Here is a 25,398-nt window from a genome sequence, read left to right as displayed (position 1 = left end):
CTTGGAATTGAAGGTTTGAGAAGAAAGACCAATTGGAACCTGGAAGTGTAACATTCTAATTTTGCGAATAATAAATAAAGAAATTTTGTTGATTTGATGATGTTGAATAATAATAAGTGGGTATGGGTTTGGAAATGGGTTACAGAATGGTTATGGGCCGTAAGGTCAATGGGCTTCCTATATAAGCCCCACTAACCCCCTAAAACCTCATTTTTCCATCACCTTATCTCCATACACACTCAAGAACACACACAAACACTCTCCTTCAAACCCGGATCCAAATCCGAGCTAAAGAAGGGCAGATTTCATATTCAAACATCATCAAACAACAAGAAACACCTCTAGATCACGTACTAAATCGGACCCGAGGCAAAACCAAAACTAAGAAGGTAAGTTTTGGTTAAAAGGCTAAGTGTTTGAAGTCGGTTTGCCATGAAACTCGGTATGGTAGTAAATCGGGCTGTAAGATGTAAGAAAAACAAATACTTGATGAAAAACGAGTCAATGGTGGTGATTCAGAACAAACGAGTAACGTTCGGGCCATATGAAAGCAAGTAGACAAAGTTGTTACGACCCAAAACTCGTTAGAATAGTAAAACGGGTCATAAAAAATTGTTAAAAGGCAAAATAGCTGAAAGTATGGTAAAATGAAGACAACAACAAAATTTGGATAGCAAAGAACAGAATCGCATCGCATAGAAACGCGATGCGATTCGTTTAAAGAACGCGATGCGATTCATTTGGTGTGTGATACGATTCATTTGGTGTGCGATGCGATTGGTTTTGCATATGCGATGTGATTAGATTTCATCCATGCGATGCGATTCGACTGCAAACCATGCAATGCAATTGGATTGCATCCATACGATTGGTTTCATATGCAATCCGAATGGTTGAATGGTTTGTATAACTCAACTCGACTCGTTTTTCTGATGAATTTTTAATAAAGACTTATTAACGAAAATAAAATTTTTCCAAGCTAACCTAGCAGCTCGACAACCAGGGGCTCTACCCCTTGGACCACTGCCAGGGGCGCTGCCCCCGGACCCCGTTCGTTAGGAGTTTCACTACCCTAGAATTATGATATGATTAGGAATAGTTAAGTGATGCTTGTAATTTGTACACAGTTAGACATGCCCAGCTGAAAAGAGGTGTGACCATAAACTCCGAGAGAAACAGGATTCAGGTGAGTTTCTAGCCCATTTCTTTATTATGTTTTCAGGGTTGTGTGCATACTCCTATGTGTTTAGTGAATACACTTACCTTAAGTGGTAAGTGTATGCTAGATGAATGTCTATGAACGATATGTGAATAATATAGAAAGAGCTAGGAGTATGTACGTGGAAGTGTATGATTATGTATATAAATATATAACAATAAATAAGTAAAGTATGTATGGTGGTATGGTTATCCGTAAAGAAGGGACCAGACCCTAATAATATCTGAGATAGAAGGGACCAGACCCTAATAATATCTGAGAGGGAAGGGACCAGACCCTAATAATATCTGAGATAGAAGAGACTAGACCCTAATAAAATCTAAGATAGAAGGGACCAAATCCTAATAATATCTGAGATGGTAGAGATAGTTACGTAGATAGTATTAAAGTATGAATGTATGAAATAATGTATGTATGCATGCATGAAGGAAAGGTAAGCAGGTTATGTATGTAATATGTATCTTCGGATACGTATGTGTAAGTATGTGAATGTAATGTATGTTTCCTGATTAACTAAAACTCATTCACCGTAGCTGACTTTTAGTATGCACGCAGGCAAATAGGTTAAAGCATCTGGCTTGAGGGAGACACATGGCAAGGATTGAAGAAGCTGGCATCTATGAAGAAATGTTATGATGTTTATTCTATGATGTTATGTTATGATAATTCGATTATTTAAGACAAAGATTTATGTTTTGTAATATAGTGGTTGAATTTTTAATTATTCCGCGAAAGTTTTAATTAACTCTGATATTTAGAACTATGTTTATGAGTAAATCCAATGCCAAAGTAGGGCACCCAGGAACGGGGCCTTACAGGAAGTGTTAACTTCATATTGTTTTAAATAGATGTTTTGATTAGAATTCAATAGATTTTGTCTTAAATTTGTTAAGGATAATAGATTTATGCTTTATTTTAAGACTGGTATGAACTTTCGATGACTTTTGTTTCACTAAACAAGTTGTCAAATATGTGTTTCTAAACAACTCTTATCGTGTATTATCGTGTTTTATTGTGTATACAAGGTAGTAACAGGTTCGTGTTCTGTTTGGGATACGAGTACACGATAAGTTTGCGTGTCGTGTATAGGTTTACACATTTCGTGTTCGTGTCTTATCGTGTACGGATATACACGATATGCCAGCCCTAACTTATCCACTACATCACTTGTTTAGTTTTCTTAGGTGCTCATCCCATATTTTATACGGGAGTTCACACCATTTTTCTATATAATGATCTATATAATTAATTTCAAAACATGAGGGTTCCCTTGAGCCCCCTTCTGACTATGTAGGTCTACTAGGTAAATCAAAAAATCTAGGATTCGTTTTCAAACTTTCATCCTGGAGCCGTATTTATAGATTTCAATAAAATATTGATGTGGGAAAAAAGATGTTGCAAATATAAGACGTATTTTTAGATTTAAAAAGAAGTCGCATGATCCATGAACAATTGGAAATTGTGAAAGGAGACTTATTTGCTTTTTAATATATATTAAAATGAAAATCAATCAAGTATGAAAATAACGTGTCTTCATGGTCCTCTTATCACGACGGGCTGCTCACCAAAGTCACCGCATAGCGAGATGACTCAACTTCTCTGGAAGCCGCCACGTGTCACATCGTCGTGGAGGTTACGTCTCATAGCACAATGCCCTTCAAGGTTGGTTCGTCGAGTAGCGCGACACCGCCCAAAAACCAGATTGCGTGAGACTCGATCGCGTATCATGATGGGCTTGTCTCTTGCCCGTCGCATAGCGCGATGGGTTTCAAAACTCAAAATTTTCACTTTTGGTCCTTCTACTTTCCAAAAATACTAAGACGGCTTTCAAACAGCAATGCGAAGTGCAAAGTGCACCATCAAAGCGCCACATTGCGTCCTTCGCCCGTACGTATTGGGTTCTTCACACCCTCGCTAAAACCATTGAGTTCGTCTTGCCACATAAGAATATTATCATGTGAACTCATTACCTTATAAGGAACACACAAGTTTTATTTTCTAACGATATAGGACAAGTTCTCTTCTTTTATACCCATGTGAAAATTTTTCACTTTCTTTTTCAACCAATGTGGGACAAACCCACTTTTCTTATTTCCACAACATGGGATGTTTCCACATTCATATTTTATATTTTTCATTACTTATTTTGGAGAAATATTAGATCCCTCATCTTTACTAAGTTGTCAAATCTGGACCGAAATTATTGGGATGTTACAGTAACGATACCATGTTCGATTGATCGAGACTTACTGAGGTTAAGTATGCGTTTTGTGAGGTGTGTTTGGGATGCTTGTTGAAATGTTGTGGCTCCTCTTTTATAGGAAAAGCTTAGACTCTATCGACTAGCGCGACACCCTTGTAATCTCGGGAGCTACCACGTGTCGAAATTCGGCCTGTGCCATCGTGCCACGTGTTAACATGTGGTTCAACACGTGGCACTAATTACTTAATGTGGATGTCGCGTTGCGCGTTGGTCTAATGGTCTAGTCTGTCACGTAGCGTCACACCGCCCAAACCTCGATTTTCTCCCAAGTCCTTTGTGTAGCGAGATGGACTTGATCCTTGTCCATCGCGTCGGGTTGGAAAATCATGTTTTCATATTTTGGTCCTTCAACTTTTATTAACTGACAAAGTTAGCCCAAAGTTTCAGGTTGTTACAATTGTATTTCTTTAAGTATCTTATTCATTGCACGGATTCTAAAGCTAGTAATATTAATAAAATATTAAGGGATATGAACAATACTCATCACGTGTCATAAATTAAAAGCTATAGTGAAGACAAATACATCAATTGCTGGTAGGAGACAAAAATTGTGGGACTCTTTTTCACAGTTTTTTATATTCAATTATAATTGCTGGATGCGATCAATTAAGATTTTTTTTATAGTTTTTGACAAAAATATATTAAATAATGATTTAAAAACTGGTTTTTAGCATAAGCTTTACCATATTTTATCTTACTCTTTTAATTAAAGAAGATAATAAGTGACATTTGACAATCCAACATTGAAACATGATCATGTTTTACCGTCCAAAATCTTATTCTCTACTCTCATTGAATCTAACTATTCATGGGTCAAAAACCATTGAGTTATTTGGGTCATAACAAAATTGAATCATAAAATAACCGATTTAGGGCTATTATATTCATTATCTATGGTGTGATTAAACTTTATAAGAAGTCGCATAATCCATGAACAATTGGAAATTGTGAGAGGACACATATTTGCTTTTTAATATATATTAAAATGAAAATCAATTAAGTATGAAAATAGCGTGTCTTCATGGTCCTCTTATTGGGCCCAATTACAAACCTCGTCATCTTGTTTTCAGGGTCCCCTTTAATCCTCAACGAGATAAAATGGAATATTAATAATTACAGAACTGAACGAAACATGTGAAAAATAACAAATGATGAATGTTTAATTGTATATAGTATCTAAAAATAAGCTACACAGAGACGCAAAATTATTTAAATTTTATATTTGAAACATTATTCAATTAAATTTTATATCATTATTATTGTTGTTATTTTTATTATAATAGACAAAAAAATAAAAAAAAAACAGATAAAAGGTTTTCATTTTATTATCCAAGAACTTATCAGAGATAAAACAACAATATTTACATCATCAATTAATTATTAGATATGAAAAAACACTCTAAACAATGTTCTAACATCCAAAAAAATCCGTATCAAATTTTTTTGTCAATTTCGATAGTAGAAGGGCCATTTAGTCATTCTACCCATTGGTAAAGCATTGTTAAAGCGAGGGGTGGCCCCAACCTCCTATATATATATATATATATATATATTTTGCATAGTAGAGTAAATTGATTCCCGACAAACCGCTAGCAAATAGCCGAAGGTCCATCAGCGACCATTTGAGCAACAGACCTTCGTGAGTCGAGCCGAGAGTCTGCCACGTGCAACGAATGAACTGAACCAGAATGTGCCCCGATGACTAATTGCTGAAGAATGACATGTGTTGATGACATGCCACTGTGACAGTTAGATGACGGCAACGCCAACTGTCCGTTGGCGGCTATGGATTCGATGTTAGAATATTATTGACATGGGGCAGAGGCGGCGTAAAAGGAAGCCCGACAAACCATCCCCGATTCCCGACTATTTGTCGAGGGTGGTCGGGCTCAGCTATAAACACTACCCAACCCTCTAATAATCTCGAGAAACATGACGCAAACCTGATATTAAATTCCTGAGACCGACGATTTGTTTCGAGCTTATTATGATATCCTGACACTCCGATAATAGTAGAAGTGCTATCCAACTAATTACCAATACCTGACGTATCATAAGTCGAAGTTATGCTAGAATCAAGAAGCATTAAGCTAAGCCGTAGTGTGAGTATTTATGAAAAGGTTTTGACAACAATTAAGTTTCTTCATTCATCAAAACATACATAAATGTTATGCTGTCGAAAGTAAAAGCCCAAGGCCGGCCCAAAACATAGAACCAAAGCAAACCAAACCCGATCGGGTCGATGCGAGTATAAACTTTCGTCGACCATCCGCTTCGTCGACTATAACACCAGTCACCAGCAGAGCAATAATAATAATAAATAATGTTGTCACCGGATCTCCACCGTTGTTAACCGTTTCCGGTAGGCATGCTCTCTCTCTCTCTGTCCAATTCTAATACTTAGGGCATGTATGTTTCCTTATTGTTCTATTTAATTCACATCCTGTGCTTAGATAGATATTCGTTTTGTTGTTAAAATGCGCATCAAGTGTTTGATGAAATTAAGCACAGTTTAATCCTCTTTTATTGTGCACAATTAAGTAGATATTACGCCCCAATCTTTCACTAATATGCATTTGTGTGTTTATGGTAATAATAGCGAGTGAAATGAGTTCAAAGGTTCAACCATCGTAACAACTACTCAATCTGTATCGTCAACAGCGAATCCAAAAGTTTCTCTCTTTGCAAACAAATCTGGATTTGTCGTGCGAATATACTTGTCAAAATTAGGGCACAGTTGTTCTGTTATCCTGCGCTTAGATATTATTGGTTTTGTTATTCGATTAGAAATGCGTATGCCAAACCCAACCAAAAATGCCTTTTGTTCATGTTCCTCAGCTAAACTTTTAACAGACAAACGAACCGAACCGAACGGAATTTTTTGTTCGTGTTAGTTCATTAAGGAAATGAACTTGTTCGTGAACGGTCCACGAGCACAAACACTGTTTTATTTTATTTGGCTAACCGAGAAGCACTCAGGCTACGTAGTTTGTGTTGGTGTTTTTATTTTTTAATATTTGATTTTCATATTCATATTTTAAGTTTACGTACAAATTAATCGCACAATACTCATATAAATTTTGGTTTTATAGTTAATAGTTTGGCTAAAATCGGAAGGCTAGAAAAGTCATTAAAAATATTAAAAGCCTTTAATGAACAAACATTAACGAACACATAATCGAACGCCTATGAACTCAATTGAACAAACATGGTCTCTGTTTGTGTTCGTGCATTTAGTTAATCAAACAAAATTTTGTTCGTGTTAGCTCATTTATTAAACGAATGAAAATAAACGAACTTCCAGCCGAATAGTTCACGCACAGTTCGCCTAATGTTCCGTTCGATAGCAACCTTATGCATATGACCATATCTAGTGTGCCATGGTCAAAACCACAGTTCAATTCCCCAATTTTGTTTGTTCTTTTGTGCACAGTTGCTCGGGATAAGTGGATATTATGCCCCAATCCCCCAATGTTTCACTAGTTGATTGTGTGAAGATTTTTATATTATGCCTCTTTTTGTAATTCTTACTCATATATCCTTGAAGTTTATATAAATACGTAGTGTGCACCTATTGAGCATCTGACCTATATGTGATTTTATGTGTTCATGTTAAGATTTAGTAATGAACACAATCACAAAATGAGTTTGAAGGTTCAACCGGTATCTATGGAGGACCATAATCAGGATGTAGCAACTACTACATCTGTATCATCAACAGTGAGCCCTAAAGTTTCTCTGTTTGCAAAGAAATCTGGATTTGTAATACCGAAAAACAAGCTATCAGGTTCTTTGGTGCCTATCTATCGTGCCAAGGAAAAGGCAGGTGGCACTGACGTGGAGAGCGAAGAAAGTACTAAACAGATACTGAGAAAAACAAAATGGGGCCCGGATTTGACACAAGATGCTTTTGTTAAAAAAGGAAGAGCTTCTGCATATCAGGTAGTTGTTCTAGAATTCTCTTTGAAATCATGCATTTTTTAGCCATTTCTTATATGAATTTGTGTTATTGTAGTATATCATTATAGTCTAAATTTTCATTCATGAACACAGTTGGTATCATACGGTCTATTTTTATAATTAAGGAAGGGACATTTTATGTCTGTTGTTTCTGTGAATCTATGTAGTCTATATATTGGTAATATGATCGGTTATCGGTCCATTGGTAAAATATCGGTCAAAATATCAGTACCGACAATATCGACAACATTGGACGGGTATATCACCGATATTCCCGTTTTAAGTCTTAATTATCAATTTTTAATGTTCAATGTTGGTGTTTTAAGTCTTAATTAGTTCCTACTAGCTACGATTGTTAGTGTTTTGCAAGTTTCAAGTGGTCAATTTGTTAATGGTAGAAGAGTATACTGAATTATTAGTGTTAATTGCTATATATATGAATTTTACATTATGTTAAATTTACCGATATCCCGCCGATGTCTCACCGCGATAACCGATATCTCAAATACCGGTCCTTGACCGATATCCAATCTTTTTATTCCGCATTAATTGCTTAGCTGTGAATGTTCTGCATGTACTCCAATACCCAGGTGTCTGTTAATGACATCACTGCCTCTGTCATGGTAGACTAGATTGGATCAAATTACACAACAACTAAAATCTGGAATTCTGGAGGTTGGAGATGATCTTGATCATGATTCATCAGCAGCTCAAGAATCTTTAGACCACCAAGCCATTGTGGTTAAGTTTCTTTTTAGTACTTTAATATTTATGTTACTGATTTCCCACTTAAAAAGCCACTTAAGATTGTAACTTTATATGCAGAAATTAGAGTTGGAAGTTGAAAGGCGTGAGTTTATTGGTAGGTTAACCGTTAACCCGTTACATTAGTTTCTACTTTCTATACATGATACACGCGGATTCGTGTTACATATGTTGTTTTTAATGATTGACAGGAGAAATATTAAAGCTGAATCCAAGTTATAAGGCCCTGCCTGATTACAAGCCGTTGCTTAAAGAGGATAAAGTTGTAATTCCGGTAAGTTCAAAAATCACATGTTGGAACTTAGAAGTTAGAACTCCTTTATATTTTGGATGACTTCTTTTATTTCTTTTGATCAATAGCTCAAAGAATATCCTGGACACAATTTTATTGGGCTGATATTTGGGCATGCGGGTGATACTCAAAAAAGATTAGAAAAGGTAACATTTTTCTCAATGATAATGATGCCAATTTTACTTGAAACGTTGTTACAATTTATGTATTAGGAAACCGGGGCGAAAATACGAGTTTATGGAACCAAAGCCAATACAAAGAAAGAGGTAATTTTACCTTTTTATTTTTTTATCTTGCCAAATGTTTTTTATTGATTATTTTTTACTCCTATGTTACAACTAGAGTGAGATAACTTCATCTGATGGAAATGAAGTTAATAGTGACTATGATAAGTTGTCTGTGGTTGTGACTGCTGAAACGTATGAGAAAGTTGATGCTGCGGTTTCTCTTATCGAGTTACTTGTCACACCAGTTTCAGTAAGTTATTTTTTAATAATATCTTTTAAAATATATATTTTGTTTTGCTCATATCAGATATTCTTTCATTAGGCAAGTGTTAATGATTCAGTTTCTGGAGATAACCTAAACACGGTTAGTCTCAACCAAGACGCACCTGTGGCTGTAATTACAGGGCCTGCGTTAGCACCACCGTTAGCTCAGTTCCAGCCATACCCTAATCAATGGGTCCCACCCGGTCAGTCACAGTCACCACAGTTCATTGCACCGCCCTTTCCAACCCCTTCAAATGCTGGACCCATGACGTCATCATTTAGTCCACGACCCAAGGTTCAGATGCATAATATGGGCTATCCTGGTCCAGCTAGGAATAATTCGTCTTTGCCACGTCAGCCTAGCTTTTTAACTCCAAGTGAACCGATCCCGAACGCACATCCAATGGGGTCTGCTATTCCTCGACCAGTTCCACCTTATACGTTCACTGAACGACCTTTGACCACTACTGGTTGGTCCCAACCACCGGCTCAAACCGTTGGTGTAAACATGCCACAGATAATGCAGCCTGTGGCTCGTCCTCAACAGCCACAAGGCCCACAACCAATTGCGCCACCACCACCGGTTGGGTTTCAGACAGGGCCGCGTAACCCGGGTCCCACTTCATGGTTTTCCTCACCAACCACACCCACGTCAATACCGCCACCATCTATACCGTCCCCACCCGTAACCGCCGCCCTTAGACCGCAGCAACCAAGTTCCAATGATTTCACCTTTCAAACGAATCGTGCACAAACCCCTTATCTTACCCCGCCACCTGTCATGCAAGGTTTTCATAGGCCACAAAATAGTCATCAAAGGGGTCAACATCAAGGTCCAGGCCAACAGCCAGTTTTTCATGGGCATGGTCCAAGACCACCACCCAACCATGTGGGGCCCGGGCCTAGGCAGTTTGGTCCAGGTCCACCAGTTATTTCGTTCCCACCCAGATCTGGAAACTTTGGACCGATTCAGCAAAGTCAACCGGGGTTTCGACCCCAGAACTTATCAGGCCATATGAATCAGCCATTTCGTGGCAATGTGCCATATTCTTTGAGTAGGCCTGGTTTGAACACGTCTGGACCACAACAGGTGTATGACCCGTTTTCCCCTACTGTCGTGCCACATAAGCATGGTAACCTACAAAATTCTAGAAAGCAAGATAGTGATCTTGAGTATGATGACCTGATGGCATCGGTTGGAGTGAAATGATGAGGTGTTTGTTATAGCATTCTGTTATGTGATGGACCTTTTATTTAAGTGTAACATGTGAGAGTTAGATGAAAGCTAGATGCACAATTATTGACACATTCTACTTTGCATAATGGGTTTGGGTCTTTGTTTTAAGGTCATGTAGCAAATGCTGATATTGTGTCTTAATCTGAATTTGTCTACCGTGTGGCAGGTTATGCCAATAGTTGTATTGAACTTGAGATTGTTGTTGGCGGCTAAAAGTCGCATAGTTATTCAACGTGACTCATTTAGTTAGACCTGTCATTTACTAAAACACCAATACAAGTTGGTGGCACCATGAAGTTTAACCAGCTTAATAAAATGAATGTAAGTATAAGCATTTTTCAATAACAAGAATGGCATGATATTTTTAAGATTACTCAATTAACTCGGTCAATATACAATAATAACATTAGGAACAACCCAAAATTTTTATTTATTTATTTTTTTTGTTGAACAAAATGATCCAATTACAATAGAAAAGTGGGTAAGCAGGCAACAAGTTGCGCCGCCATCCCCTTTTGAATACCAAACCCGATCCTACTGAAAATAAAGTTATAGTTCTTAGGCGTCAATAAATTACTGTGCACGACCCATGAACTCTTTTCAGAAACGTAATAGCTTCAGGGGCAAGGGACTCAAATGTATCAAAAGCAAAAGGAATGAAGACGTGTTGATCTCGGGATACGCTTTCTCATGCTTAGCAATTTTTCTCATGCTTATAACATTATAAAGTAAAATTTATTAGAAATTACAATATCAAAAAACCTCAACAAACTAATAATAAGCGTGTAGATAAGTTATTAAATAACTTAATACGATAGTTAACCATGACACAAGTTACAATTTAATCAAACCTCAAAACTACTAATCCTCATGCAGATAAGTTAACTCCATTAACACAAATAGTTGAGCGTGTCATTTGTGTTGTAAATGGGCTAGGCGGCTTAAAACCTGTTCTTAAACAGGTTTTTAATTCATTAACGTGCCAATTCGTTTATGACCTGAACTTGTTTCATTGAAACACTGACTTGTTTAACTTTATATGTGAAGTTATGTTGTGTTAATAGGTCTTAATATAGATTGAAGGATATGGCGTAAGTACAATCTTAAAGCTTTGTTAAGTTTTAATATTAATGTTTTTGGTCAGACTTAAAACATCAAACAAGACTATAATTGTAAAGATTTTGCTACTAAAATCCTTAAATACTATTATATTATCCATCCAACTTCTAATGAAAGCTTTCATTTAAGCTTCCATGTCAAGAAACTAGCTTCTTAAAATTATATTCCAACTTCCAAGTAATCGTATCTTCACAAACCGAACATCGTTTTCCCTTGACACCATCCAGGGCATTTTGGATGACAGATTTCTAAATTCCTCTCAATGCATGGGTTGCAAAAAAGATGAAAACATTTCAAAATCACCATCTGCTACATTAAATCCCGAATTATTAAGATAATCACAAATATATTTAGTAATATGTTCGTCTAATACGATTTGCAATCTTTAATGGTGAAGATGCCTGCCATGTTTGAATGATAAATTATATTAGGGGGTACTGCCCAGTGGGCTAGAATAAAGAACATAGGCCTACTCTAATTAAAACATGGTTTATCGTTGAAGATACTTACGTGGTATGTTTCGGTCTTCTTCCTCATTACTTAGAAAAAGTGAGCCACCTTTCAGGTACAAGATACTATCATTATCGCGGGGAAAGGAAAAACTAAAATGCTCCTTATATGAAGGGCATGATCATGTTTAACTGAAAATGGACGTGGTTAGTACCACTGTGAAATTTAAACCTTAATTTATGATATGTGAAAATATACGGAAAGGATTAAATAGACCAAATCCCAAGGATCAAAAAGCATAATTTACTCAAAATTAATAACCCATTTCATCTTCTCCGGTAATGATTTGGACAAGTCCAACATCTCATGTTTATCAATTTTTATTTATTTATTTATTTATTTTTGGCAGTTGACAGGGTATTATGGGGAAATGTATATTGATCATTTAACATGCATTCAACCGAAAATTCTAATACTAGTTATATGATTAAACCTTGATTTTTTTTGTATTGAAAATTTTTTATATCTTAGTTAAAAAGGCATTGAAGGTGAAGGCGCGGCGGTCCGAGTTCAATGTGGTGTAATAGTAAGAAGCTTTGGTTTCTCAATAGAGACTCAAGTTCAATCCCCATTTACAATACTTTGGGGGACATGGGTAGCTCAATGATAGAAGACGGGGATTTTTGTGATCTCCAGTTCAATCCTGATGGCGTCCAGGTTCTACCACCAGGGGGGCTTCGAGCGGGTGGGTTTTCCCCGGAACTGGAAATAACTTGGAAGCGCTTAAAGGCTCCGTACGGCTTGTTGGACCAGCTGGCGGTGACCTTTCGCCATTAGGCCACTCTGTATGAAGTAACTAAGCATTCTATGTTTGTTGGCCGTTAAAAGAAAAAAAACAAAAAAAAAAAGGCACGGCGGCTAAGTAGGTGAGAGTGGCTACGGCTACCTACTCCATCCAGCCAAGCCAAATTAAGCTTTGCTTCTACGACTCCAAACCCATCACCATCTTGGTAAATTCCGAAGTTTATCTATTTACTATTATTTTATTTCATTAAATTATTATATTATATATAACACATGTTCTTAAAAGGAAGAAACAAATCATATTTAATTTACTACTTTCATATTATAACACACGACCCTATACAAATTTGTGGTTCATATCGTATGAACCCTTACTTTCTTGAAACACGACTTGAAAAACAAGAAAACAAGAACCACACCTAAAGCTAATAAAACAATCAATCAATCCAAACATTATAATCACACACTTTCCTAGCTTGTTCTTGCCTTTAAAACTACTTACCTATTGACAACTATATCAACACACCAAACTACCTAAACTTGTCGCGTTACCTTTCCATTTCGACTGGGGCAAAAGATAATTCCATAGAAAGAAAGCTTTTCGATTCGTCAAGTTTGATTGCTTTATTCTGAGCCTCGATATCTTGATCATACTTTGTTAGTGGCTGATACTCAATTCTTCCCTCGTATATCTTATGCATAGCCAAATATAACGACATTGCAAAAATAGTCACCCATATTAAGTACCAACTAAACTGAATATTCACTAATGACTTTGCGCGGTCTAAGGCTTCATCTCCATGACATCGGACCACATGGTGACCTTCTTCCAAGTTCAAGAAGCAACCTTTAGGAATCAAGCTTGGTGTCCAAAGCATAAAACCCATGACCATTAGCCAAAGACCTTGGACGAATATGCTTATGGACCTAATGAAGCCAAGTATGAAGCTTTTTGGATAACCAATGCCCATAAATGTGGTGATGAAAGACACAAGAATGAGTATTTGTAGAAACATATGATATTGCCCTTCGACGCTCATGTGGTCAGCCGAGTGAAGGTGAAAGAGGAGGAGTTGTTGCCCGAATGCGAGACCTCCAAGTAATTGAGTCAGTTCATATTGGACTTTGGGGACAAACTTGTCTAGTAATATTGTGAAAGCGGCGTAGACCAAAAAGGTCATGGAAATGAATGAGTGCTCAAAATTGTGGAGATGATTAGAAGGAATGGTGCCATCCGTATCAAACGGTTGGTGGCGATCTGGCCCGATAACTAGCTCCATAGCTATGGACATGGTGCAACCAACCATAATCAAGAAAAGTTCCAAATGCCTTATTTTGGTAGAGGGAAACCATGGCAAAGAATGGTAGGTTTTGGGATTTTGGACATGAAGTTTAATATGGTTAAGAAGGTGCCATAAACCAATTACAAGAAAACCAAACCCCGCCACCCCGGTGCAACATGTCCCACCAAAGTGCCCATGTGTTAGATTGTGTGGGTTCAAACTTTAAAATGTTGTGTGTGTGAAAGAAAGATGTAGAGAGAGAATTGAAAGAACCTTAAAATGGATGAAAATTGAGACAGATAAAGGGGGGGTTTTAAAGGGGGTTGGGTTGAAGACTTTTAGAGGCTTTCATAAGGCTAAGGGTAATGGGGCTTGGTTGAGCCCCAAGTGAACCAACATCTTCATAACACGTGGCGCTGACTAGGCATGCCAACCAAGCCTCTAAACCAAGCCTCAAAGGGTGTAATGGTCCAGGTGAGCCGGGGCTTGGTTGAGTTTTTTTTTTAATACTATATCCTAAATAAATATTAATAATACTAAATTAAAACATTTCATTAAAATATAAATTAAAAAGGAAAATAAAAACATAAATTTAAAATGCAACAACCTCTAAACAAAATACATAAAAATAGCGTTTTTAATTTTTTTTCGTCAGTTCCTTCCGAATACGATCTTTTTCTTCCTCCATTATCGCTTGGTCGGATGGCGGTAGGTGGCTATAGTCCTTAGCTAGAAATTCCAAACTCCTCATCCAGTTTCTATTATGTTTAGCCTGACCAATCGACTCGAGACAAATTGACATTCTAGCAATCTCTTTTCCGAAGTCGTGATCGGCGGTTCTTTTCCCACGTTCTCTACCCGGGGGGCGGCTAGAGCCTTGCTCTTTCAAATCGCCCTCGGACAAGTTTAGGTCGAAGTTAATTTGAGTCTCCGAGCCATTAGAAGAGAAGTAGGAGCCGGACTCGCTAGTTTTCGTACGTTTAGCCAATTATTTTCCGACATCCGCAAGAGTAACTAACATAATCCATTTCGAGCACTTCTTGAGCACGTCCCATAAGTAGCGCTCGTCAAACGTTTTCACCATCCCGTACTTCCTTAACACCTCCGCTTTCCACTCGTCGCAAGTGAATTGAAAAACTTGAAGATCATCGGACCCACTTTGTCGCATTCGGTTTGCATTTCGGTTATGTAGGTTGGTAAATAATCCTACAAACTTACGAATATCGGACCACTGACCCGATATCATATTGTCGGTTCGGTCCCTACTCCCCACTTGCTCATAAAACAATTCCCGAACTTTGCTCCAAAATACTCGACGTTTATGAAAGTCGGCTATAAAAAAATAACAAAACTTTAGTAAATTGCAAACAAAAACTGAAATTTAAATTAAAAAAAATGCACCAAAAAATAATTACCCTCGTTTCAATCTTGAGATATCTCAATCCAAGCTCTAGCCAACGCTAATTTTTCATCATTTTTCCAAGGAGTAGACTTTCGCTTCGTCACAGCCGGTGTCGATGAACCGCCCGATTCTTCGGTTTTATTCGTTTTCTTACCTTTGTGAGAGCGTTTTGTGGGTTTATCCGGTCCCGGTTATGTCTCCGGAACGGAAAACTCGGGCTGTGTATCCGAGTTGAAAAAAGTCGCGTTTTGAGATGCCATTAGATCTTGAAAGGCCTCGTCAGACATGTAGTCCAACCCCTGCATCTGAAATTGAGCGTTGTAGTTGAAATTTCCCGAACCCGACATGATTTTTTAACAAACTTTGGAAAATCAAATGAGAGGTATTAGTAGAAATATTGAGAGAAAGAGAATGAGATGGATGATTTTAAAAAAAATGAATTGTGATATTTACAAAAAGTTTGAAATTTATTTTTTTTATTTTAATAGCCCAACGGTCACCATCAACCAAACCAACAGCTATATTCTCCACGCGGACGGCCCCGCGCCGGCCAACCGCGCCCCCATCCGCGCCAAGGTGGTAGCGGTGTTCGCGAGCCAGGTGGCCGCGCCCCCCATCCGTGCCCCACTACCCTTAGCCTAAGGTGTGTCAAAACACTTTAAATATTAGGGATTTTTATATATTTTCCCTTCCTAAACAAGGGAAATTACATATTTCCCTAAAATACAAGTTTTTAATGCACAATGTACAATGCTCTTTAAGCATATGGTCTATGGATGTTTCTCGTGAGTTTGAAAGCTTTGAACAAATTTGGATGCACCTCATTTGGTGGCTATTGGAAAGAAATTAGCAAGACTTGACTACACATACCCTTTTTTTCAATCAATTTTTTTAGACAAAACAAGGAAAAATCGTATTTAAAAAAATTGTTAAGTACTGTTTAGCCAATTTTAGTACTTTTATTTGTATCCTAAACTATAGTACTAAAAAAACATAATTTGAGCTTGATATGTGACAATTTTGATTATATTATATTTAATTTCTAACATGTTAAATAGTTTAGTTACTGACATTGAAACCCTTCAAGGTGAATTTTGATTCTTTTGAAAAAGTTATTGATATTTTAACAACAAAACTATTTTTTTTAACTCTTAATCTTAAATAAATTGGTTATTTATAAGCGTTAGATAGCATATACATAATTAATTATGACTCGCTAAAATAAATTTGCCATAAAAAAATTATGACTCGCTTAAAATAAATTTGCCATCAAAAAGTTCTTATTCTTATGCAACATACACTTATAGGTTCCAAAGAGAGAAAAACAATAAATTAACACGATAATGTAATTTTTTTTATTTTAAAGATATTAATAATAATAAAATATACTAGGCTCGTGTATAGGTTACCCTTTTTATTTGAGTGTTCACGGTTAAAATGGACAAGTTTTAACACGTGCACTCATTTTCTTTTCCGTTTTCATAGATATCATAAGCCAAAAAAGAATTTCCTCCACCGTGTAACTATTTCTTTATGATGCTCATGTGATTTATGTTTGTGGGTACATTAATATACAGAAACAGGATCAAATACATTTTATCCTTAACATGAAAATAATGATAATCAATTTGCTGTTATTATTAGGTTTATTTTTATAGGTGTTTGCTGTTATTTTTGTTCGTATTTGCTAATTTTTTATTATGAGACGTTAGAAGTATTTGCTGATTTATAGTTGGTATTATTAGATTTTTTCTTTTGCTGTTATAAGTATTTACTAGTATATGTTGTTATTATTTAATTCTTGATTTTGATTCTTTTGTTGTAATTTTTAAGTTTTTTTCTTTGTTATTATAAATCATTATTTATGTAGATTGATATTGTAATTGGTATTGTTTCTTACGTTCTCATTTTTTTTTATAAATTGGTATTATTTCTTACGTTCTCATGTTAAGATTCAAATGTACATGAACCTTCCCCTTAATATATATACTTTTTTTAATTTAAAGTATATTTCTGTTATTTTATAGCATGCTATTGACTACCAATTAATTTCCCCACTTTTAGTTTCAAAGGTATTTACGTGATGATTATGTCATTTGAACAAGCTTAGGCACCTATCAAAGCGATGCGAAATTGTCGACCACTAATTCTTTGCTAAGTGATGAGGTGATAAAATTTGCCTTTAGAAAAAAAAGAAAAGAAAAGTGCTGACGTGGCATTACTAACCTGTATATATATTTCTAGAAGCTAGTAGTGTGCCCGCACGATGCGACAGGTAACAATATTTAAAGGTTGTTAATGAACTAATCTGATCCAAACCAAGGCTAGCTCGAATTGGACTCGAACTTCATTCAAAGCTGGCTTGGGTAGGCGCTAAATTAAACTTGAGATTGTTTGCTTGCACAATTTGGCTCAACTTTACAATTTATTATCATAAATATCAAACATATAACTTAATCGTGTTGATGGATTAATTCTAAAACTTTATTCAACCAAAGAGTTAAGTAAGTCAGTTGCTTGTTATAAAGACTTAACTTGTAATTATTTGTAAGATTTCTAATGTGTTTTAACACTTGTAATTGCTTAAACCATTGAATTTTATTTGCATTACTCCTCTTTATACGAGAACCAAAATTAAGCACAATTCTTTCACTTTTAAAAGCATTGATAACTTTTATAAACGGAATTATCATATAAAAAAATAAGACCATAAAATCAAGCATTTTTTAAAAAAACTATATAAGTATTTTTTTTCTAAAAAAACAAACTACGCTTTTTTGCTATACTACTTTTTTTCAAAGATATAAAAGTGATTTTCTTTAAACCTAGGTGTGTTGTGCGTATAATATGTGTGATTATAGTCATGCTTAATTATGAAAATATGTGGCATAATTATTGTATAAGATGAATAATTATTTTTGTTTATGCGTAATTATGTAGGTGCAAAATTACAAACATATATTGCGTTATTATGTACATATCAAAATGGGTTGGTGCTATTATTTAAACGGGTTAGAATTAGGTGGTATTTTTTTTACAAATGATCAGAATAGGTTGATATGGCACGCATAACCTGACATTAGCATGCATGTAATGCGACATGGAACACTTCATCGACCCGCTATGAACAAAACACAACATTGGAACGCGTAGCAGGGTCGCTATGCACGTAAGCCAACATTTGAACGCACATAAACCCACATCGGTCGCATAAAGCGATATCAAACTTGTAACCGATGTCGATACACATGTAACTCAACGTCGGCCACATAGCCGGTACCGGTACGAGCGTAACTTGATGACGATAAACGCATAACGCATCATCGGATACGTAACCGGATTCGGTATGCGGGTAACCCGTGCTTGACCGCACGAAATCTAGCGTCGGTATGTGTGTAACGCGGCAACCGACTCGTAACATATGTCGGTACGCATGTAACCCGACATCGAACGCTTAACTAGTGTTGGTGTAATCCGACGATGTTAAACGCCTGGCCAGAACCCAGTTGTCGGTCCTAACTCGTATTCTCGTAACATGTGAATTTTTTAAAATTTCAAAGTATGGCAATACTATACTCAAATTAAAGAGAATAAAATTCTCGTTTTTATGGTGTAGTTTATTTTTTTAAATATTAACGTATGCATTAATTACGATCATTTAAAAAGCGTGATGGGTAGTTGGTTTAACTTAAGGGACCAAAAATGTAAATATTGTTTATATAGTTAAAGTTTAATAAAATTAAGGGGCCAAAGATGTAAGTATTTTTAGAAAGACATCTTTACCCAAAAAAGAAGTTAAGACATGCATTAGAACTTGTAAAGTTTGCAATGTTTGTTAGACCTCTTAAAAATTAAGAGGTCATTGGAATTCTCTTTATATATATATATAGTATAGATAAAGTGAAATTGTGATATTTAAATTATTAAAACGTTGAACAAACAAAGTTAAATTCTCCTTTTATTTGTCAAACTAGTCGAGCTTCTATGAATGATGTCATGATGGTAGATCTCTAAAACTTTATTTGTTCCCAATTATTAAATACTAATACAAGAATTAATTTTTTTTATCTATAATTTTTATTTTTAAATTTAAATAATAAATAACATGCTAGTTTAACGCTTTGTTAGCAATTACGAAAACGAAGCGTGTAACCTTTAAGAGGGTGGAATAAGAATAATCTTTTAGATGCCCTATAGTAGAGATCCCGGGTTAGCAGTTCATGAGTCAACGTGTGTCGTGTGGAACCAGCCCACTAAACCCATATAAATCAACCCGTGTTGTAATGATGGTTGATTCTTAGTTATCAAATGTTGAGTTTCCCGCTCAATCCGATTCTGGGAAATACAATCATTGATTATTAAAAACGCTTCGAACAGTTTTGAGGGATAACTAGTTAAAAATAGAGTTGAATCACAACCTCATGGAGCCGTCTAATCTCTCTCTCACAGTGGTCAAAGATGTGAAAGGAAATCATATGAATACTGAGCTCAAATTTTTTTAGGTTGGTCGATTTTAGTGAATTTTGGGAGTTCATGGCCAAACCAATTAAATGGTCCAATCACTTGACCCATGAGAAACCGTGGTCTAGTCTCAGGACCGACCCACTTTCTTCAGATCCGTTTCTCGGTTCTTATAGTTAAATTATTTGGATCCCGGTTTTATTTTGTTAATCACTCCTAAGTCCTAATTTAAGATTTAAAGGCTGTCTTCCAGTACAACCAGCATAATACCGGCGAATGCCATGAGTTTTTAAGTAACATATTTTCGTTATTAAACATAACCATATACGTTTATATGCATTTTCTATGAAAACCATTTATGGCAGATTTAATGAAATATGGTTATAGATCTGAATTTTTGCAGCAGATAACTTTTAAATGAAAATTTAAAAATTTGAAGTTGGAAGGCACACGGTTGCTGACTTGCCAAGCTCAGGAAGGCTACGGCTAGCTACTCCTTCAATGCTATTGCTTCTACGACCCCATATACACATCACTTTCTGGTATATTCTTTTTCTTTTTTAACGACCAACGAATAAAGCTCAGCTATCCATCCAGGGTATAACCCAATAGCAAAATGCAACTTCATACGTTTGCGATCGCAGACAATGTTGGGTATCCCAAGCCCACCATCTTGTGTTCCGGGAAAAACTCGTCTCCCGAAACCCAAATCTTCATCTCCTCTTTAATACTAGTTGAGCACCTGAGCTTTAGCTAAACTCATTGAATTTATGCTATATTCTATTATAGGGTAGTAACCCGTGTATTACACGAGCTAAAAAATAATATAATATCAAATAAAAAATGTTTGCATATTCGATATAAGTTATATGTGAAATCAAACATGAAGTACATGTTATGGCATATGAAACAATTATAGTTATGATATTATATTTAAAACAAAACATGATTTTCACATAACCATCAAATATGTCATCCACATTGAAGTATTAAAAAATTGTTAATAATATAATTTTAAAAAAGTCATAATTGAGCTAATTAATAAATATTAAATACTAATAAATGTATTAATTGTTATATCATTTAACATAAAAATTTGTTAAATTGAATGAATGGTAATTAAAAAATTAGTTAATTAGTGGAATATGTATAAATGAAAATTGATTAGTTGGCATCCTATGTGGATGACATATTTGAAGGTCATGTGGAAAACATGTCTTGCTTTAATATATTAGTTAGATTTATTACTAAAGTAAATTATGATTTTAATCTTGTATATTCCGGTTCAAATAGTAACTTTTTAACTCCAAATTGATTTATAATTTTGATTTGGCAGATTGTAGACATATATTGCTACTTTCGCCACTTCAGTCCAAAGTTTGAAATTTTGTCAATTTAGTCCTTATAGTTTGAAACAATAGCCAATTGTGTCCCCCCATATAACGGCATCCAACTATGCCGTTAGTTAGGGGGCATTTTTGTCTTTCTCCTGTTTAGTTTAGTTAATGGATATTTTCGTTCCTGTGATTTGATACTTTTGCTACTTCAGTCCAAAGTTTAAAATTTTGTCAATTTTTTGTTTAATTTAATTCAATTTTTTTCTATAACCCCAAAGAGCATAATCCAAACCCAAAACCATCAAGCATCGACCAAAATAGGTCTAGATTTACTCTTTCGACAATAATTATAATACCCCCCCCCCCTCGTATTTAGTTTATAGACATTTCTTAAACTCTCCCCCATTGTGGAATTCATTGGTAAAGTGGTCAAGGTAATTCCCTGAAACCGTACTATACCGATAAAACTAAAATCGTTTATTTGGTTAATACATAATAGTTAGGGTTTAGAGATTAACATATCATAGCAAACATCTTAGTCGAAATCAACACCAGGAAGTCGAATATCCCGCATTTCCATGTTTGCTCAAGAAATCGATACACTAGATCGCATGTGTGTTCTGTAACACCCCGACCAAAGGCGGATTATACATCGGGGCGCCACATATTGTTTCATTACTCGTGACACTATTGGGTGTCAATATTTAATAAATACATTCATTCGCGCACGCGCAGAGTAAACACAGATGACATAAAACATCATAAATCAATATATTATAATCATAATATTCGAACAGCAAAAACTTGTCTTGATACATTTTAATCTAGGTCCAAAATAAAGAAAACTTCCTAAGTGTCCACAAGCTCCAGAACAGCTACTGCAAACCTGAACATGTGTTAAAATAAACGTCAAACACTTGCGTGTTGGTGAGAAATCAAGTTTAATACAATACATAGATAACAATAAATCCGCGCGCAACACGTGTATGTCTGGTGTTTAACAAGGGTGCAATCAGATTGTGATCAAGCCTAGATAGATCATAGCTCATAGTTCATAGTTCAATCCGTGCTCCCAATTGAGCACAAAAACGAGAAAACATCTGTGCAAGTGTAAACAAAGAAAACCGTAAACGATAGGTCTCCCGTGTTCATCTAATGGATCCATGAAAACTGCGGAATAGGCCGAACAAAGCGGTTAATGATACACACATACAAATAAACAGCCAAGTAAACGTCCTCAACACATGGGATACTGCGCGACTAAAGCTCATAAACAAGTTTAAGACTCTAAGTTTGTATGAACACATGAACATCCCAAAACATTAAAAGCAAAAAGGGATTAGGTACGAGATTACTCACTTGATAAACGATGCGGTGTAAGATAAAGCAAGAACCAACTTTAAACAAGCACAAGTTAACCTATAATTAAAGATTATTGTTTTAACGATCTGTTTTAAGTCTTGATATAAGTTAGCATAATTAAATTATTATATATAATATATATATTACCGGAAAAGCAGGACAGAACAGGGAGGAAGACGGAGGCAGAGAGGGAGGCGGCAGAGAGCAAGGAAAACAGGAGAGATTAAGTGTTTGTGTGTGTAGTGTTAGGAAAAATAATACTATTATTTATAGAGAAACCCTAGGAGACATGAATCCAGAAAAAGGGGAAAAGATTCCAAGACAAACAGAACAAGACAAAACAAAAGATAGCAAAAGATATCCAAAAGCAAGTAAAAGATATCAAAAGATATGGCAGCAGGGAAAAAGAGAAAAAGGCTGACAGGGAACAGTAAAAAGGCATGGGCGGTTCAGAAAAAGGTACTGGTCAAGCATGGCAAAAGCAGATCTCAAAAGATTATGTCAGTCACTTTTTCTGCCAACCAATGGGGTTGGTGCGCATGCTGCGCCGAAAGTAACTTTTCAGACATAAAGCAGATTAGGTCAACAGCACAAAAGATAAGACAACACAAAAGCAAACGGCTAGATTAAACAGAAGAAAACTCAAAGGGTTTAGCGCGAGAAAGCTCGAGCGCACAGGCAGACACAGAAGGTCAAGAGAGCGCGAGCGCGAAGGCAGACAGAACCAACCTTAACGCGTCGCGGAAAGAACTACATTTCTAGGCGCGCCGCGGGAAGAATCACATTTCTTAGCGCGCCGCGGGAGGAACTAAAATTCCTAGCGCGCCGCGGGAAGAACTATAATTCTTTGCGCGTCGAGGGATGAACTACGATTCTTAGCGCGCTGCGAGAAGAGTTCGTCTCGCGTATCGCTGAAACAGGTGGTCTTCACGCAGGATTCCTTGTAAGGGGTCTGGCGCGTGGAGCTGCGCAGACAACCTTAGGCGGGAAGGAACAAAGGACAAGCAAAGAGTTAGAAGAAAAAGAGGGAAACAAGGCTTAAGGGCGGGACGGCGACAAAAGGGAAAAGAAGGCGGAAAGAGAGAAGGAGAGGGACGGGACGGCGGAAAGAAAGAGAGAGAAAGAGGCGGGAAGGAAAAGTATATTATTATTATTAAAAGTAAAATATAAGTATAAATATTAAATAATAAAAGAAAGAGATCGGGTCAGAGAAACGGGTACCTGGGTCGGGTCGGATCGGGGCAGATGTCACAGTCTCCCCTACTTTAAGAAATTTCGTCCCGAAATTTATCTCGAAGTAGGTTGCGCAGAGAACAGGTGCGGGTACTTGATCTTCATTTGATCTTCCCTTTCCCATGTAAACTCGGCTCCGCGCTTGGACTCCCAACGAACTTTCACGATAGGGATACGACTGCGCTTGGTTTGCTTAACCTCGCGATCCATAATCTCAACAGGCTTCTCAACGAAATGCATAGATTCATCAACTTGAACTTCATCAAGTGGAATGTGAAGGTTCTCGTCAGCTAAACACTTCTTGAGATTGGATACATGGAACGTTGGATGCACATTACTGAGCGCGGGCGGCAGGTCAAGTCTGTAGGCAACTTTTCCTACACGCGCGAGAATCTTGAATGGACCAACATAACGAGGAGCAAGCTTACCCTTCTTCCCAAAGCGGACAACACCTTTCCAAGGCGACACTTTGAGGAGAACAAGATCACCAACTTGAAATTCGAGAGGCTTTCGCCTACGATCTGCGTAACTCTTCTGTCGGCTTCTGGCAGTCAGCAGATGATCACGGATCTTGGCGATTTTATCGGTTGTCTCTTGAACAAGTTCGGGTCCTGTGATTTGAGCTTCTCCCACTTCGCTCCAACAAATCGGGGAACGGCACTTACGACCGTAAAGTGCTTCAAATGGGGCCATACCAATACTGGAATGATAGCTGTTATTATAAGAGAACTCAATCAAAGGCAGGTGTGAATCCCAATTACCTCCAAAATCAAGAACACAAGATCGGAGCATATCCTCAAGAGTCTGAATAGTTCGCTCAGACTGACCGTTAGTCTGGGGATGATATGCCGTACTCATGTCCAAGCGAGTTCCTAGCGCAGATTGGAGAGATTTCCAAAAGCGAGATATAAAACGGCCATCGCGATCGGATATGATGCTCAAAGGAGTACCATGGCGGCAGACAATTTCCTTGACATAAAGCTGCGCGAGTTGCTCAACACGGTAGTTTTCACGAATGGGCAGAAAGTGAGCAGACTTAGTCAATCGATCCACTATTACCCAAATGCTATCATGTTTGCTTGCTGTCAAAGGTAACTTGGTAATAAAGTCCATCGCTACACATTCCCATTTCCACGTAGGAATTTCTGGTTGTTCGAGCAAACCAGATGGGCGTTGGTGTTCAGCTTTCACTTTAGAACAAGTCAGACATCTAGCTACGAACACAGCAATATCCTTTTTCATACCGGGCCACCAATAAGTTATGCGCAAATCCTTGTACATCTTATCAGCGCCAGGATGAATAGAATACCGAGATTTGTGCGCTTCACTCAAGATATCAGCGCGAAGATTCTCATCAAAGGGAATCCAGATGCGATTGAGATAGCAGAGAATTCCACTCAGATTAGGCACAAAATGCGCTTCCGCGCCACACGCTAACTCGGCGCGAAGGTTACCATTACTGATGGATGCGCGCTGCGCGTCACGAATACGCGATTCAAGGTTGCTTTGAATCGGCGCGAAGTGAAGCTGCGTGCGCGGCAAGATACAGTTAAGCTGGCAGGGTTTTCGGCTGAGCGCATCGGCTACCACATTAGCCTTACCAGGATGATACCGGATCTCACAATCGTAATCGCTGATGAGTTCGTTCCATCGGCGTTGCCTCATGTTAAGTTCCTTCTGATCAAAGATATGCTGAAGGCTTTTATGGTCAGTGTAAAGG

The 25,398-nt window shown here is 36.9% G+C and overlaps 1 protein-coding gene and 1 pseudogene across 1 annotated transcript; one reads left to right on the top strand and one right to left on the bottom strand.

Moving 5' to 3' along the window:
• Positions 1-5,837: 5,837 nt before the first annotated feature.
• Positions 5,838-10,421, top strand: LOC143585361 (uncharacterized). The gene is made up of 9 exons (XM_077067167.1): positions 5,838-5,844; positions 7,100-7,424; positions 8,070-8,183; positions 8,268-8,304; positions 8,399-8,481; positions 8,568-8,645; positions 8,712-8,765; positions 8,842-8,976; positions 9,049-10,421. The coding sequence occupies exons 2-9, from the start codon at positions 7,125-7,127 to the stop codon at positions 10,198-10,200; spliced, it is 1,953 nt and encodes a 650-aa protein (XP_076923282.1). The 5' UTR covers positions 5,838-5,844; positions 7,100-7,124; the 3' UTR covers positions 10,201-10,421.
• Positions 10,422-13,148: 2,727 nt separating this feature from the next.
• Positions 13,149-14,146, bottom strand: LOC143585370 (uncharacterized; annotated as a pseudogene).
• Positions 14,147-25,398: the final 11,252 nt, after the last annotated feature.

The sequence above is a fragment of the Bidens hawaiensis genome, unplaced genomic scaffold, assembly GCF_021521415.1.
Source record: "Bidens hawaiensis isolate Kalapana, Puna unplaced genomic scaffold, B.hawaiensis_p1.1 tig00033830_1, whole genome shotgun sequence".
Lineage (NCBI taxonomy): Eukaryota > Viridiplantae > Streptophyta > Magnoliopsida > Asterales > Asteraceae > Bidens > Bidens hawaiensis.
The sequence above is the reverse complement of the archived record's forward strand: the minus strand, read 5'-3'. Positions and strand labels throughout refer to the sequence as shown.

Coding starts and splice junctions, on each gene's coding strand:
- LOC143585361 (XM_077067167.1), top strand. CDS start 7,125: ATGAGTTTGAAGGTTCAACCGGTATCTATGGAGGACCATAATCAGGAT. Junction 8,305..8,398: donor TGAAAGGCGTGAGTTTATTG/GTAGGTTAACCG, acceptor AATGATTGACAG/GAGAAATATTAAAGCTGAAT. Junction 8,766..8,841: donor AAGCCAATACAAAGAAAGAG/GTAATTTTACCT, acceptor TGTTACAACTAG/AGTGAGATAACTTCATCTGA.